At 41.4% G+C, this 16617-nt stretch overlaps 1 protein-coding gene across 2 annotated transcripts in view; it reads right to left on the bottom strand.

Moving 5' to 3' along the window:
* Positions 1-2092: 2092 nt before the first annotated feature.
* The window catches only part of trappc9 (trafficking protein particle complex subunit 9), a 217169-nt gene continuing 202644 nt past the window's right edge, over positions 2093-16617 (bottom strand). For both annotated transcript variants that reach the window (XM_088010081.1, XM_088010082.1), the window contains 2 exons: positions 5122-5345; positions 2093-2729 (listed from right to left, as the gene is read on the bottom strand). In XM_088010081.1, coding sequence (XP_087866207.1) covers positions 2550-2729; positions 5122-5345 — 404 coding nt within the window. In that variant the 3' untranslated portion in view covers positions 2093-2549. The remainder of the gene's footprint in view (positions 2730-5121; positions 5346-16617) is intronic.

The following is a 16617-nucleotide window of genomic DNA, read 5'->3' as shown; positions in this document are numbered from 1 at the left end:
AAATGTTCCGTTTCCTTTTTCTTTATCAGGCCTGCTAATGCACCGACATCCTCCCCGTTTCCAGAACTCCATTAAAGCCATTAAAGATTTGTTTTTTTTCCCTCCCCCTCTTTCTCCTCTGCAGACATCTTATCAACGTTTGGGTTGCAATAAAGAAGTGGAGGTTGGCCATCAACACGGCTGACGTCCGATTCATGTTTAGGTCTGAAGCTCCCACCTCCAGGACTCCTGGTCTATTTCTGGAGATGCTCAGATAGCAAAGTTTAATAATGGCAACTGTTCAGGATGGTCTCCATGGTAATGGCGCTGAACATACAGTATGGTACGTCAGGACACAGCGACGGCGATGTGAACTGCTTTAACATCTGGTATGATGGTGGAGGATTCTCTACCTGGTTTAAGATTTTGATATAAAATGATATTTAAAAAAATAATAATCAGAGAAATCCTTATGGGGACAGGAAAGAACTTGGCAGCAGTGAGGCTATTTTAAGATTGCTTCTTTTAAACTGTTGAGATAATTTAGTTTTGCTTACAAAACGACCACATTAAAAAAAAAACAGAACATGAAATATTCTGTAAATATAACCTGAAATATAGAGAACAAGGGGGAAAAATTAAGTTTTTATTTTTATTGAACCTTTAACAGAGAGTGTTGGGTTTTCTTTACATTTGGAAGAACCTCACTGTGGATCGGTGTGTATTCTGTAGAAAGAGAGTGTGTGTGTGTGTGTGTGTGTGCGTGTGGTTACTCTGTCCTCTGCCAGGCTCTGCTTGCAGAACCGGGGATGTCAGAGAGCCCTGCAGGTGTCAGAGTGCTTCTCTTCCTTCTGCACACACACCTCCGTCTGCTGCGCTCCTCTGATGGTCTGCATGTCGAAGTCACCGGGACGAAGAGACGGATTTGACTGAACTGCTTCCTTTGGAAGTTCGTTTGCATGAAGATTCCTGCTGCTTGTTGGACTCTTCAGCTGCGGTCCTGGGGGGATTCCTTCTGCCCAGGTTCAGTTCTCAGTGGAAACAGCCCAAAACACACACACACACACACACACGCACACACACACACACACACACACGCGCACACACACAAAATGTCTGTCACCACAAACTGATTGATAACCGACGCTGGTCGGAACATCAACACTGAGTGCCTGATGATGAAGCGATGACGTCTGATAAGAAATTTTATTTTATTTTTTTAAGTAACAGAAGAAAAGTTTTGAGAATTCAAAATATGAACAGGGAGGAGGAAGATGAGGAAGAGGAAGTGGCTTCTGACTGTGTTCCACTGGAGTCTGAAGCTGGAACCAAGGATTTGGAAACAACATCAAACCTAATCTACAGCTTTTTATTCTTTTTGTCTTTAATACACACAGTTTTCAGCCACCTCTGCCTCATTACCAAAGTTAATATCATGACAAATGCTGCAGAAGAGTTGTGTGTTTTACAGTAGCAGTGTTGTGTTCACCAAACACAGTGACATTTTACAGCTCAGACAAGTCACTATGTTACCTTCAGTTGTTATAAAAATCATATATCTCAAACATGACTTAAACGAAATTTGAGTTCCTAATTTAACACCTTCAAATTGGACCTGTCTCTTTAAGAAACTTTTGCTCTTTCTGAAACTCCGCCTTCAGGAAGTCATCACAACATGGCTCCTCTATGACACTTGAACAATGTTTTTACCAGTATCTCACTGAGCAGTAGCTCCTATAATGAGCTCAGCAGACGCTCAGCTCCACCAGATGTTTGCTAATTGCAGCTGGCTAGTCTGAAGGAGTCTGAACCCCAAAACCTGAAAGATAAACACTGAAAACCAATAAATAAGTTCAGCATAACATCAACTGCTTAAGTTTCTTTTGTAATGTTAGTTTTTCCCCCACTAGTCAGTTAGTTGACAAAACGTCAGGTATTGGTTGCTGTGGGTTTTTTAAGAGCTGTTATCTATTTTATCTTTTTGCATGTGTTTGTTTTACTCCTATTTTTGTCTGGTAATGATTGATTGACCGACAGATTTACTGATTGACCGGATGTGATCAAAAACACTAAGACTGTTTGACGGATGAAACAAAGCAAACTGACCAACATGTTGCTTTTTCTAGCATTTATTTACAGCAGTTTATCATCAGCATAATCAGTCCAGTCACACAGCTAATTAAATAAATCAATATCTCAATGCCTTATGATTCTGCAGCAGTAAACAAAAGAAAAAAAAAAAAAAGTATAGAGTTGTTGAAACAGAGCGGTTTCACAGAGGGGATAAAACGTTTCATCATGTTGGCTCTCAGTTAGGAAGCCGACTCTTACAGCTAAATGTGTCTGGAGGTTCAGCAGAGCTCACAGCGCTAAGCTAACTCCTGCTTCCTGTAATGAAAGACAAAGTCAGTTTGGTTTTCATCATCAGTGTCAGTTTAGCTTTTGAAAACATGTCCTCCGGTGAGCAGGTTGTGTCGATTCCTTCAAACAGACGCAGAAACCTGTAACGAAGTCACATCCAGGCTGTTACATCTGCACCACGTTGTGCTACGTTTAGCTGTTTGGGTCCGTTAGGCCCCGGCCTGCAGCGGCGTGTCCTGGGCTCTGACGTGGACGCCAGGCAGGGTGAACCAGGCCAGAGGAAGCTCCCGCCGGGCGCTGTCATCCTGAACCTTCATGTTGAGGTAGAAGTCTCCGGTGTAGAGGAAGAGCAGGGCGCCCTCACACACTGAGCTCTCCCTGGGTTTAACCTGCGACAGAAACAAGAGCCGTTAGTGGACACCCTGCTGTCATTTCTACATGAACAATCTTCAACAAATCTTTGATGAGTCTTAATTAATGAGTTACAACGTTTCCCCTTGGGATTCATAAAGTATTTTTGACTATGAATTAAACTGGGCACACCAGCAGAGAGGATGACAATGTGTTAGGGCCATTGTAGATAGAAAAGAAAAAAAATTACGACTTCTTAAACTCAGAATATTTCAAGTTCTTCCTAGAAAATTTTTGGGATCAATATCAAAATTTCTACTCAAAAAGTTTTTTTTTCCTCACAAATGTCTGATGTTCAGAGCTCAGAGATTTCCACGTTTTTTCCTGAAGATTGCTGAGATTGATCTCAACATTTCTGAGTTTTTTTTAAGTAAACGTTTGGCTTCAGGTTCTTAGGAATTTCAATAATACAGTTTTCTGAGTTTTTGGATGAAATTTACTCCCTTTTTCTTCTATCTCCAACATCTCCATGGTAAGAGTGAGATGTTGCTTTTGCTGTAAAAAGAGAAAAAAAGGTGAGAACAATCACCAAAATTAAGCTGCTCACACGTTCACTGGGATTCTTTTTTCATCCTTTCATCTTCTTTTCAGACTCTAAGCTCTTTGTTTTGTTCCTAACAGTCTCTTTCATCCGCCTGCATTGTGTTTGACACTCAGAAAAGGTTTTTTCTTTCTTTCGCTTCTTGGATCCATCCGGTGCTAAAACTTTTAGTTTAAGGATTTCAAGTAACACAGTTGAACTGTAGGAGTTTCACTGCCAACAAATACTTTTATTGCTCTTTAACTGGTTTCTCTTTATTTCTAAAAACAGTTCTGTGTCACACATGCACACACATACACATGTGTGTGTGTGTGTGTGTGTGTACGTGTTGTGCAGACATGTTGAAATAAGTCTAATTTATTTCGAGGTTCCTCGCCAAGCCAGCTGTCCAACATCAGGCTGCATGTCGGCATCGGGCCCGGCTGAACCAGAGCATGTGTCTGTCTCCTCAGCACGTTACCATGGTAATTCAGCTTGGAAACACAACGTGAACGCTCTCAGTCCCTCATCCCGACACCATTTAGAAGCGGTTAGCTCTTAATTCGAACCCGTTCTGTATTCACTGACATCTTGTTCTCTTTTTAAGGTTAAACTTTGTTGTGGCTTTTATTTTTTACTTCCTCTTAACACACTTTTAACTTTAAATGAGTGGAATAAGTTGTGTGATTTTAAAACCAGCATCATCTTTATTGGTCAAGTTTGCCAATAAAGATTCTATTAAAGGTTTTCCAAACTGGTCACTTCATGCAGCACAGGATGTAACTACAGAGGCTGATCTGTGTTTGGGTGTTTGGAGTCAGTTGAGCTTCCTGACTTATCATAAATATCAGCTGTTTGAAAAACATCAACCTTAGCCAGATCTAATTATTTACAGAAACGTTCCGTTTGAAATGATCGGCCTATCCTTAGCAAACGGAGGCTTTAAGGAAGCTTACTGCAAACCTTCAATCGATCAATATGAACTAATAAATTACAGATCTACATCTGATCTTCATTTTTTTTTAAATCTAAAAGGTGGTAGCTGGTCAGGTGTGTGAGCATTTAAACAGTAACACCATAGTCCAGTCCGGCGGCTTGGTGTCAGATATTGGACCTGTATCTTGGTAGAACCAGTCCAGCTTTTGATGGTCAGTCATCATTTTCCTTTAGAAGGGACTGAATATGTTGTATGTATTAAAGGAACAGTGATAGGCTGGTTTAAATCCCATCTGTCTGACAGACTCCAGTTTGTTCATGTGAACAATAATTCTGTTTCAGGGTTACTGGTGGAGAACCACAGGGCTCTGTGCTTGGACCAGTTCTTTTTATGATATATTTTCCAATTATTCCAATTGGGAAAAAACCTCTGACCTTCTGACCTTCGTCAACAGTTTTTACACTGACCTCCAATAATACAGTTAAGAAGCTCTGTGTTATTTTAAACCAGGATATTCTATTTCAATCCCTTAAACATGTTGCTAGGATTTTTTTCCTTCACTTATGTGTGTGTATTGTAAAGTGCTTCAAGTAAACATTTGTTATAAATTGTTGCTATATACAGTGGAGTGAAAAAGTGTTTGCACCCTTCCTGATTACATTTTTTTTTTTTTGCATGTTTGTCACATTCAAGTGTTCAGATTTTTTTCACACCAATTAAAAACTACAAAGGTTTTGTAACAGAAACGCATTTACTGTAAATAAAGAGAGTTGAATGATCTGATTTGAGTTGGTCCACCAATTAACATCTTAAAACATAAACTGACGTTTCAACCAGTATGAATATTTTTTGCAAACCGCCTGTGGCTTTACTGACCCAACCGTCTACAGGGTTTGTTCTGAAACAGACTGACCACGTCGATGAAAAAGGTGTTTGAGCCGACGAAGGTGACCGCTTCGTCCAGGTCGTAGTTTTGGACCCCGTTCTGGTAGTCCTGATACGGCATCACGGTCAGAGACAGCGGGCCCACCGGGTTCTTGTTCAGGTTGGTCAGTTTAACCTCCAGGGTCACGGCGTCGCCCACTCTGCAGTCTGCCACCACATCGCAGTCGCATGGCTTCCCGTTCACCAGCACGTCTGAGAGACAGGAGACAAAAACAAGAGAGCACATCTTTAAATCAGTGTTCATCAAATCCTTCAGACCAGGATTAGCCAATCACACAGCTCCTCAGAGACAAAACGGGTTTTCTTCAGACATTTTTCGACAGAGAGAGAGATGGAGAGAGAGACAGAGAGAAAGACAGAGAGAGAGATGGAGAGAGACAGAGAGACGGAGAGATGGAGAGAGAGACGGAGAGAAAGACAGAGAAAGACAGAGAGAGAGGCAGAGAGAGACGGAGAGACAGATAGATTGAGAGAGAGAGAGAGAGACAGAGAGAGAAATGGAGAGAGAGATGGAGAGAGAGACAGAGAGACAGAGAGAGAGATGGAAAGAAAGAGAGAAAGACGGAGAAAGACCGAGAGCTTAATTCTAAATATCAAACTGATTCCCCTCCTTTTAATCTCATGCATGAAGAAGAACTTGTTTGTTTTAGAAAACAGTGTCAAACACACACAGACGTCCGTTGTCAAGTAGATACACCATCCCTGCTGTCACATCCAATCAGGAAACACAGAGTGACTTCAATTGGATTTCCCTGCCGTGTGCCACCGGCTCCTGAAGTGGCCCCATGTTTGGCTCCGCCGCTGATCGAGACGCAACGATCTGCTGTAAACAACAAGCCTGACGGAGTGAGCCAACAATCACCTGATGACGGCTCTTTTCGGTTTCACAGGGGCACACGCTCAGGCCGCGGCGCAGATGCACGGGGCCGGCTGGTGTATGCTTTCTAGTGTCACGCCCGCGGCTGCGATAAACACCATGAGTCACCGGCGCTGTGACAGCCTGATGGCAGAGCGGAGCCGCGTTCGCTGCTACCGGTGAGCCGGGCTGCTGAGTACAGTGGCAGAGAGAGAGAGAGCAGGACAAAGAGGGGCCCTGTGGAAGCTGAGGGCCCCAGAGGAGATGAGAGGAGGTTGGTGGCATTCAGCTCCAAGTCCGGATGAAGCACACTTCACCTCTCAACAAGGAAGAGTCTACATGAGAGAGTTTTCTAACTTTGTTTCTAAAAACAATTTGTTCTGTTTTACAACTGGATTAAAGTTCAGACTGAACTGCTCGTCTTATATAAAATTAATAATCTATAGTGGCATTGAACTTTGTCACATTTTGTCACTTTATAGCCACAAAATTCAGTTTAAAGGGGGAGAATTATATAAAATATTTTCTTAGCGTTACATCATGTCATGATGTCACTCGCTCATCAGAGACGGACTTGGAGTGTTGTGTTGATTCTTTCATGCAGGTTTGAGAAATATGCTAATCTCCCATGGCAACCATTCAGCTGTGCAAAACACAGCCCTTCCCGTGACTCCCCACTCCTTCAGACTAGCCGGAAAAATTAGCAAACACCTGCTGAGTTCATTATAGGAGCTACATCTCAGTGAAACGCTGGTAAAAACGTTAAAGAGTTAATAGAGGAACCGTGTTGAGATGACTCCCTGAAGGGGAGGTTTCAGAAAAAGCAGGAGTTTTTAAAGAGACAGAGACCCAAATTCAAGGTGTTAAAACACAAAGTCAAATTTCTTTTAGGACATATTTAACACATACAGCACTTTTATAACAACTGAAGGTAACATACTTATCATAGTTGCTTGATTGTGCTATACAATGGCTGGAAAGTACATGACACCGCCCCTTTAAGGAATAAACTCAGCCTGTCATGATAATACATTTTGCTGGATGATAAATTGTCCCAGTAATTATCACGAGAAACGATAATATTGTTGTCTTGAGACCATTTTCAAATAATGTCTTGATAATGACATAATAATACAAGTTCACTCTGTCAATGACCAACACTGGGAACCCTAACCCAAATAAAACACAATAAAAAACATAAATAAAAACCACACGTGACCAAAACCATAAAAAAAGGATCAAGAAATCCCTAAACAAATATTAATCATGATGACCCCCCCTGTCCTCAGACCCACTGACTGCAGTGTGAAGAGTTTTGAAGGTGAAGGGGTGAACAGGTTCGCTCCATCCATGCTGCCTGCCCTCAACTGGTGGAGATACTCTGATCTCAAAGCTTTCCACTTATGAATGCAAAATCAAAAATATAAAGGTTTCGTTACTTAATTCAGCAGCTTCTAAAGCTCTACCGTTCCTATGACGTCCTACGTCAACCATTTGGTGAAATAAAACAGACCTCTGCTGAGACAACGGGATGCACACACACTGTGTTCAAAACAACCACTTCATAACTGGCATCGTCGAGCCTTTAGTGACACCTTGGCAAGTGGATATATTTAGTTTGTTCAAAGTCTTGTTGCTAGGAGATGCACAAATTATAGGTAGACCTACATTGGTTCTAAAAGCGGGGATACATTTTTTCCGCATTAAAAGTGAACAAAAGAGGATGGTTAGTCTGCTGATGAACTCCCACACACACACGCAGCACAGTCACACACACCCACATGCCGAAAAACACTCGCTCCAGAGTTTCTCTCGCTCTGCCGTCCCGGAGTGCCCGGTAGAGGCAATCAGCTGGGAAATGCGGCCGGCGATGTTCATCGAACGCTGCACCGTGGCAAAGTGGTCAATCGTGATCTACCACTGTTCAAAAATACACTCAGCTAAATAAACATGGAGCTCATTCTGTTGTGGAGGCATCACAGCTGGACCAGTGCTGGATCTAGCAGATGAAGACTTCTGCCTTTGGCTCAGTGTCTTGGCGAATATGTGCGGACCCGAGAGGATGCGAGTGATGAAGATGGCTTCAGAGACATCCGCTGTGTGTTCCCTGTTGTGTTGAGCCGAGTGTCAGCAGGTCTCAGAGTTTCCGCTACGTCCTCAGTTCTCACATTAAAGCAAACCGGCTATCTGCAGGCCGAACAGGCAACACTCAGGTTACACACCAGAGGCTTAGATACAGTCAGAACCTGAAAGTCCAATGTCATCACATCCACCTCTATATTACATGACTCCAAGTATCTGTCCGATTCTAAAATACTTCAAACTTTGGCAATTTGGACTCGGTCAAGTGTCAAAGGCGACAAAGACGGTGTGCAAACCCCAACAAACGTCTCCCCTTATCGCCATGCTACGATGGAACAGTTTACTGTAATTCATTGAGATTTTATGCGATGGACCCACACAAGACAGTACATATTCATCAAGTGGAACAAAAATACTTCATGGTTTCTAAACTGTTAAAATATAAAGTGATCTGATCTAAAACACTCTACTGCATATTTCAGGTCACAAAATTGAATCGAGAGTGTTGGTGGGAGTCAATCTCAAAATCCTTGCACAGATTTGAAATTGGACAGGTTTGGAGTTTGACTAGGCCATTCTAATATGAATCTGATTCGATCTAAGCCAGAGATCTGCAACCTGTGGGTCTGCAGCTACAACTGGCTCTTTGGCCTTTCCACAGTGAGTCTTTAGAAAACATTGACTGGAAATGATAAAGAAATAAGATTTTTTTTCTGAAATTTTTTTTTATGGGATGACACTAAATGTAGATCTATTTTTCTATTTGTTAGGCTGGAAACTAAGTAAATATCATCATCATCTCATATAAAAGAAAACATGACCATTATGTTCTCAAAAAGGTTTTCTGTTTTTCTTCAGACAAATTTTCCTCAAATCATGTTCCAGAAAAACCTGCAAATATTAAACCTACGACAGCGGACCTGGTCAGTACATCAGTCCTATGTGAACGCTACACTCTTTAGAGTTTAGCTTGTTAAACATTTGTAGACTTCATCTTCCACTTGCCAATTATGCACCACAGCAGGTCAGTATCTCACATTAAAAATCCTGCAAAGTGACACAAAACCAATGGCTATAAAATCACAAATGAGTCAAAAGTTCAAGGCAGTAAATCCTGGTGACTGAGGATCAGTGAGCAGTAATGTCACTGCTCCACTGGGTGCTGTCTGGGCAACGGGACGGAGAGGGTAAAAGAGCTCTGTCCACATGTTATGTAACACGAGTGCCTGGTTTGGTGTTAGCATGCTGTTCTCTGACCAGAACCCGCAGAGGCAAAGAGCTTAGGCGGACGTCGCCACGGCAACTGGGGGAGGTGACTCCAAAGTGAGTCGGCTGTAAGATGGAACGACAATTTGGGGATGAAACCGGGACCAGCACCTCCTTCAGAACAATTGTGTGACTGCAGGTGGAAAAGCAGCCGGCGCACACCGACTGGGTCGTGTTGGCGTGTTGGCGTGTCGCCACGGCTGTCGGGTCAGATGGTGAGGAGTCGCTCCTCAGTGTTACAGGAAGAACGGACAAATCAGCGCCATGCTAATAAAGATGTCATGTCGAGCTTTATGGAGGACCGGATTTCTGACACAAGCACTTAGAGAACAACAGGAGTGACGACTCTATGCCATCAAACTGACTGTATGAGTTATGCTGTATGGCTTTATGTAAACTTTGTGAAAATGTAAAACATGATGGAGATGAAAATGTTTATAGTCGTAGTCAGGAGAGTTTTCCACTGTTCAGTTTTATTTTGTTGTGACTTGTTTGTTCTACTTCAGTCACAGTTTTTAGAATGTGTTTGAAAGTTTTTATTACTTATTATTTAAATAGTAATAGTTTTAGTTTTCTCAGATTTTGGTTCATTTTTAGGTGCAGAACTAAAAACGGTCAGAATACTGGATGGTGATCATGTTTACATTGATTGGGTACTGAAAGCTCAACAGAAGATAACATTTTCAAAAAATGTATTCAATTATTGTTGAACAGTAGCTGATACAGACTGCTTGTTGTGTGGAGGGAAATTAATGGAAAAAATGTAAATAAAGGTAAAAATAATTTATTTTAGTCAATTTTAAAGATTTAAAAATCAATCTGACACCAGTTTGAAAGATTAACAGATTCATAAACATCAAACGTATTTCAGTCAACTGCACTGTGTAGTCACAGTTAGTTGTTTTTCCCCATTAATTTCTATTAACTTCAGTCAATGAAAACTATAATAACATTGGTAATGGTCACATATATACACAAAAACAAATATTAAATATAAAAATATTAATAATTCATGTAATTTAAATTAGTTTTAAATCCACAGTGGGTAACTTTCATAAAAAAAATTGTTTTTAGCTTCATTTTCAATATAATTAGGACTAGGTCCAATCGAGAGGCCTGATGTTAGCCTGATGTTAACAACAGGCCCAGACCCCAGTAGTGTCCAAATCTGGAGCAGGGATTTAACATTTATTCTGCTTTATTGTGGACAGTAGCTGCATTTCCACTGACCTTAAAACTGCGCAAATTGGAATTACGAAAACAAATTCGCTTATTGGAAATTATTTTTGGCAATTTCAAAAGAAACTCCTGTCTTTCAAGAAAACGTTTTTGCGCTGGGATGAGGCAGTCTTTCGGCCATGTTGAAATTGGGTGTATTTTGCAAAACTGCATTGAAAACACGTTTGTCGCACCACAGCAGTCACATGTTCAACAACCGGATGTCAGACGACGAAGACCACAGGAAATGATCGTCTCTAAACAAACGTCAAACCAGTTAGAACTGTTTGTATGCAGAACTGGCTGAAAATCACAACTCTGAAATGACATTTAATTTTTTATTTTTTTGAGCTTCAAAAAAGAGAAAAGCAAAGCCGAGGTGTAAAGGAAACCACACCAACGATGACTCTTCCTCCAGGATGAATGCTGACAAAAAGTAGTGACCAGGTCAGTGGGGTCAAACAGCTCCTCGGGGCCAGCGGCTGCTGGCGGTGCAGGGTCACTGATAAATGGAGGATGTGCTTTAAAAGGTTGAGGTGTGTGGCACTACGTCTAAAAATAACCCTCCGGCCTCCGACATCCCCCAAAGTCATCTGATCCCCATAACAGCGGCTCCCATGATCTGTGTTGTATTCTCTGTGAGCGAACGGTTCCGGATTCCATCTGCTGTGGTGACAACGGGCCAGGAACATGACTGGGACTTTGAACCGCTCACATGAAGAGGAAAAGAAACATTTCTACAACATCAGCAGGGACCAAGAAGGCCGCCAAAAGTCTGTCTCACTTCAGATGCTGTGATCAACAAACAAACTGGACACAGCTTCAAAATGATTATTTCATCTAATAAGGGAAGAGGCGTCCAAAACGACCTGAAAATGTGAAAAATTCACGTGCAGAAAACTGAGACAACCCAGTTGTCTTATTTCATGGAAACGCTGCGATTGTGTGTGTCCCAGCACCACTTTGTTCTTTTTTGTTTGGCTTACATGGAAAACATGGAAAATAAAATGAGGTGCTGCAGCCGGTCCGACAAACGCCAAATAGTGGTTTCTCTCTGCCACCATCGCTGCCTTTACTGTTGTAAACTGCACATCTGCAAAAAAACCACAAACTCCAAGACGAGTTTGTGTTTTGGCAGTCGTCATAACACCAAGTATCAGTTGATATTGATAATGATTGATTGCTTTTTTTGTTTCGTTTTAAACATCACCAAACTGGTGATGAGACCTTTTCTAGTTTCATCCACAGTTTTCACTGCTTGATGTTGAAACTTGAAACTGCAGGACAGAGGAAACCGAGTCCATCTGGTTCCTCCTTAAGCTCCACTACAGGCAGTGTTTAATCACATCACTGCCGGCTCCAGCAAATTCAGCGAGAGTATTCAGCGAGAGCACCACCTAAACCAGCAGACCCGGCTGCGTGCCGCTACCCGAGTCAGCGGCGTCAGCGGCAGACTGTGGCAGGAGGAAGTGACAGTTGTGTTGAAGCAAACAGTTGTGGTGCAACAGTCCCAGCTCATCTGTACACAGGACACCTCTGCTCCACAGCCTGTATTACTCATCCAGAACAAGCTCCTCCGCTTTCATTCCCCTCCTGCTCACTATCTGACTTCTATTTACTCAAATAATAGTCCTCTCTCTCTCTCCTCCTCTGTCTCTCTCCTTTCCTCCAGCCTTTGTTCCCTCCGTGTGTGTTTTCCTGTTTCTGAGCAGCTGAGCGCCCGGTTGGATCGGGGTCTGCATGTAAAGCTTTTGTTTGGCCTGTTGTCGCCAAGCTGCACTCACAACCGGGCAAAATAGAGGTTAAGATGCTTACATGCGCTTATTGAGGCGCTTAACATTGCTGCTCAGCACCGTACCCGTCCGACTGAGGGGGGAAACGGGAGAGCACTCCGCGACTCTTCAACCCGAACACGGGTGGAGGTGAAGAGGCTGGATGGAGGGAGAGAAGATGAACGGATAGAAACTGGTAATGATTTCAAATCCTTTGTCAATCAACGGCAAAGTGCGTAAACACCGTAGCGGTGCTCACGCCGCTTCAACTTTGTCTAATTTTGTTACATTATGACCTCAAAGCTGATTGTATTTTATTGAGATTTTATGTGGCGGATCAGGGGTGCTCACAGTTTTTCAGTCAAAATGACCAACCCACTCTAAAAACCCAAAACATATTTTTATTTGCAAATATATTAGAATTCTTTATACGTTTCTTTCTTGGTCCAGCTCCGCCACTTATTTTTTATACACCTAAAGTGTAAGAGGAAAAACTCCAGGGCTAAAAAATGGAGGTAACTCGTTATTTAGCTAGTTTTGCTGCTTTAGCTAAGCTAGCTAGAGCAGTTTAGCTAGTTTAGCACATGTGCTGCTGTTTGCGCATGTGCAGAAAAACTCCCTTCTTTTTCTTTTTCTTTTTCTTCTTCTTCGCTATAATGATGTTTGCCAAACAACTAAAGGAAACATTATCGCCACCAACTGGTGAGGTTGCCCTGTATACCAATCAAATGATATGATGTGTAACCTTTTTCTTTTTTAAGGTCATGTGATCTACCCACACTACCTTAACGATCAACTGGTAGATCATGATCGACCTGTAATTGATCAATATGAATGAAGTGTTCAATTCTATGGTTGGAGGAAGTTGATCTGGTGTAAACACATCAGGTTTTGGCCTTCCAACAGCCAGACTTGTTGCTAATGCTAAGCTTTGTGATTTAGTCCAACATATTTGAACACTAAAATGTGTTTTTATGAGTAATGAAGTTGATGGTCCGGGTTTCAGGTCTGTAATTTGACTTATTTGATGTAATTCAAACTTCTTGATTTAGTTTGAAAGAAAAAGATGTACCAAAAGTCAATATGACAATGGCATCATTAATTCCAATTTTATAGTTCCTGAGTTTCTCAAAGTGGCTGTCCAATAGACAGACGCTCTGTCTGCTTTCAAGGTCAAAAACAACTAAATAAACTCCAGCTCTTCATTCCCTGTCGCACTTTAAATACAGGAAAACGAGGTTATTCATCTCCACACCAACCTCAATAAACTAGAAAAGCACAAAATACATATTTTAACAACAACAAAAGTAGTCTGCAGCTTTATTACTTGCATACTTATTGTGCTCTGGATGTATAGAGGGCTCCAACATTTTGAATTGCAATTCTGTCCGTTTTGCATATCTTTCTAGATAATATGAACCACAAAGCAGCTGAATATGAGCTGTTCGTTTTGGCTTTCTCTTCTCTGCTCTGCTTCCATTTCCACATCCTCACCTGTAAACAAGCAGCAATTTACCCATCAGGATTTAATTATGAAATTTTCCCAATGGCCTCAATCAGACAAAAAAAAAAAAAAAAAAAAAAAGAATAGAAAAAAATCCTTTAAAAACCTTTATTCCTAATTGCAGACTTTAGTTTGGAGCTAAACACTTTGGAATAATTAAAGCCAATCAAGCGCTCAGCTTGAGATGCAACAATTACATAGCTGCAACACATACAAGGAGCCATACAGCAGCCATTGTTTTCACACCATTAAATATATGTGAGCTGCTACCATTCAGAGTTCTTCTAAGACGATTAAAAGAAAATGATTCAGTCAAAGTTCTGCGCTCACGCTGGTGTTCTCATGGAGGTTGGAGTGCAGCCAGCCATGAGCTCATGGGTCCAGTCTGGAGCCACTGGTCCGTTTCTGAGCAGCTTTGGTCAGGAGATGAGCGTTCAGCAGGCCTCTGGATATAAACATTCTGGATTCGGCCCGATCCCTGCTGATCACATACGGCCGGGAAATATTCCCTCTATCTTCCCCTAACAGATGTAGACGGCCATGACCAGCTGGTGCGATAACAGCAGCGAGTTGATGATTGAGCTGAACATAATAAAGTGGATCTCTGTGTTTGTGTCTGTTGGTATAGCACATGAAAATCAGATGCTCGTTCACTAAGGTTTAGTGTAAGGGAAAAACAAAATGAACGTTATCTCAGTTAATTCCTAAGGATCATTTTATACACAGAGTGAACTGAACCCATCATTGAAATGAACGTTTCTATGATGGGAGGCCTTTCAGACAAGATGGAGACCAATGGAAATATTGATTTTTATTGTTTTTCTTAAAATCAAACATGTTAAGTACAAAACGTAAAAAAAAGGGAAACATTTTTCTAGATTAGCTGTGCTCCAAAGCTAATCTTAGCTAGCAAAAAGAAAAAGAACAACAAAAGAAAACAGCTAACTGTGTTTTTCTTTCCACTATCCTCTACCCGGCAATAGGTGAGGTAAGTTTAGTCAATCATAAATGAGTCACAGAGATTAAAAAATAAACTGCATGCAACAGTCTGATAAAATATTATTACAAAAAGAAAATTCTTTACTGATTCTTTGGAAAAACAAAGTCGTAAACCATAATCATCAATGGAAAAAGAAAACGACGGATGAAAAATGTACAAATGGGAGATGTGTGTTGACAATGACAAGCGGAGCAACAAAATAAAGAGCTGCTCCTGTCTGAATTGTGTTTGACTGGAGCGCAAAGCCTTTGTCCTAATCAAATATTTACCAACTGGAACGGTACGGCGCTCCACAGTGCAGGACGGGAGCGTCTGTAACGTACCACCACCCGCCTGTGCCAGCAACGGAGAACCAAACGAGGCCGTCGTACCGGAGGCGGCAACGGAGAGGTCTGATTGGAGGAGGACAGATTCAGAGTCCGGCTGTGAGGACAACTGCTTTGACTCGATTTAAAAAAAAATTTTAAAGCAAAAATCGAAGTCGTTAGCTGGTTTCTCCTGAGAATCTGACTGTCGTCAGGTCTGCCATACACTGCAGCGGACTCCAACTCCCATTTCCCTGCCTCATTACTCAGCCACATGTCTTTTTCTAATATACTCCAACCCTAATTAGATTAAAAAAAAAAAACACTTGACTGTCGATATTCCAACCATAACGTGTGGAGACACCTTTCGACATGTTGATGGAACTTCTTGCTTAGTCCTAAACTCAATGACAAAAAGTTACTGGCCTTCAAAACTCCTACTGACTTTATTGATTTAAATCAAACTGATTTTAGAAGTCGACTTTTTCTTTCAACCTTGAATCTTTGAAACATTGACAGTAACATAGGATGACACATTCTCCAAACACAGTACAGCTCTGAGCTTTGAGATAAAACACCATCTTAAGGCTCTTCAGGTCTCATTTCATGGTTTCTTTGCCTCTTTGTATGTTTCTACTGAAAAAGCAGCTCAAAAATACAGATGTTAGTTTGCTTCACACTCAGAGACTAATGCCTCACTATTCTGGACACAAGTTGTGTAATCTAAAGTTTTAAGTGTCTGAGGTTTGCAAACTTGAGAACACCCTCCCTCCAGGGAAGTACACAATTAATCACAACCCCAACAGCTTTAGGTTTAAAGTAATCTGTTAACTTTAGCAACAGCCTTCCTCTAATTGGAATAGAGAAGATTAATTTTTTTTCCAAAAGCTGGCTCTGCTTCAACATTGTTCTATCAACTTTCGGTCTAAGTTCCCATCAGAAACAACTCAGTTGGAGAAAAATTAACCAAACTGGGAAAATTCGCTTCCTCCAGTGCGAAGGCCAAACTACAGGCAGACTACAATTCTGAAACAGCGACTGTTCGCTGATTGGTCCAGATGAAATTCTATCAGAGGAATCCAGCTCAATGGGAGAAATCCCAGATGGAGAAATGAAGGGAAATGAGAATCAAGCAGAACTGTGTCAGAGGTTTTACTTAGCCAGGCTAAATAAAACGTATCATGTCAAATTCTTTTTACTCAAAGATTTATCTTTCGATTTGACATCTCAGACTTTCAGAACAGTTGTATCTTGTCTAAGATTAACAAATTTTTAAAAATCCTGACAGCAATTTTGTAATATCTTGACATCTAAATATGAGATTTTTGTAGAACCTCAGCTAATATTCCCAGTACGTTTTACTGTTGGGATCAGCAACGTTCCCCTCAAACTCCCCGCAGTCACATTCCCTCAGTGTGACTGAAGAAGGCCTGAACAGAAATCCCCGTTATATTTCCCAAA

The sequence above is a fragment of the Poecilia mexicana genome, unplaced genomic scaffold (genome assembly GCF_051168715.1).
Source record: "Poecilia mexicana isolate PSO_F unplaced genomic scaffold, ASM5116871v1 scaffold_11, whole genome shotgun sequence".
Lineage (NCBI taxonomy): Eukaryota > Metazoa > Chordata > Actinopteri > Cyprinodontiformes > Poeciliidae > Poecilia > Poecilia mexicana.
This window is presented reverse-complemented; position numbering and strand designations above follow the sequence as displayed.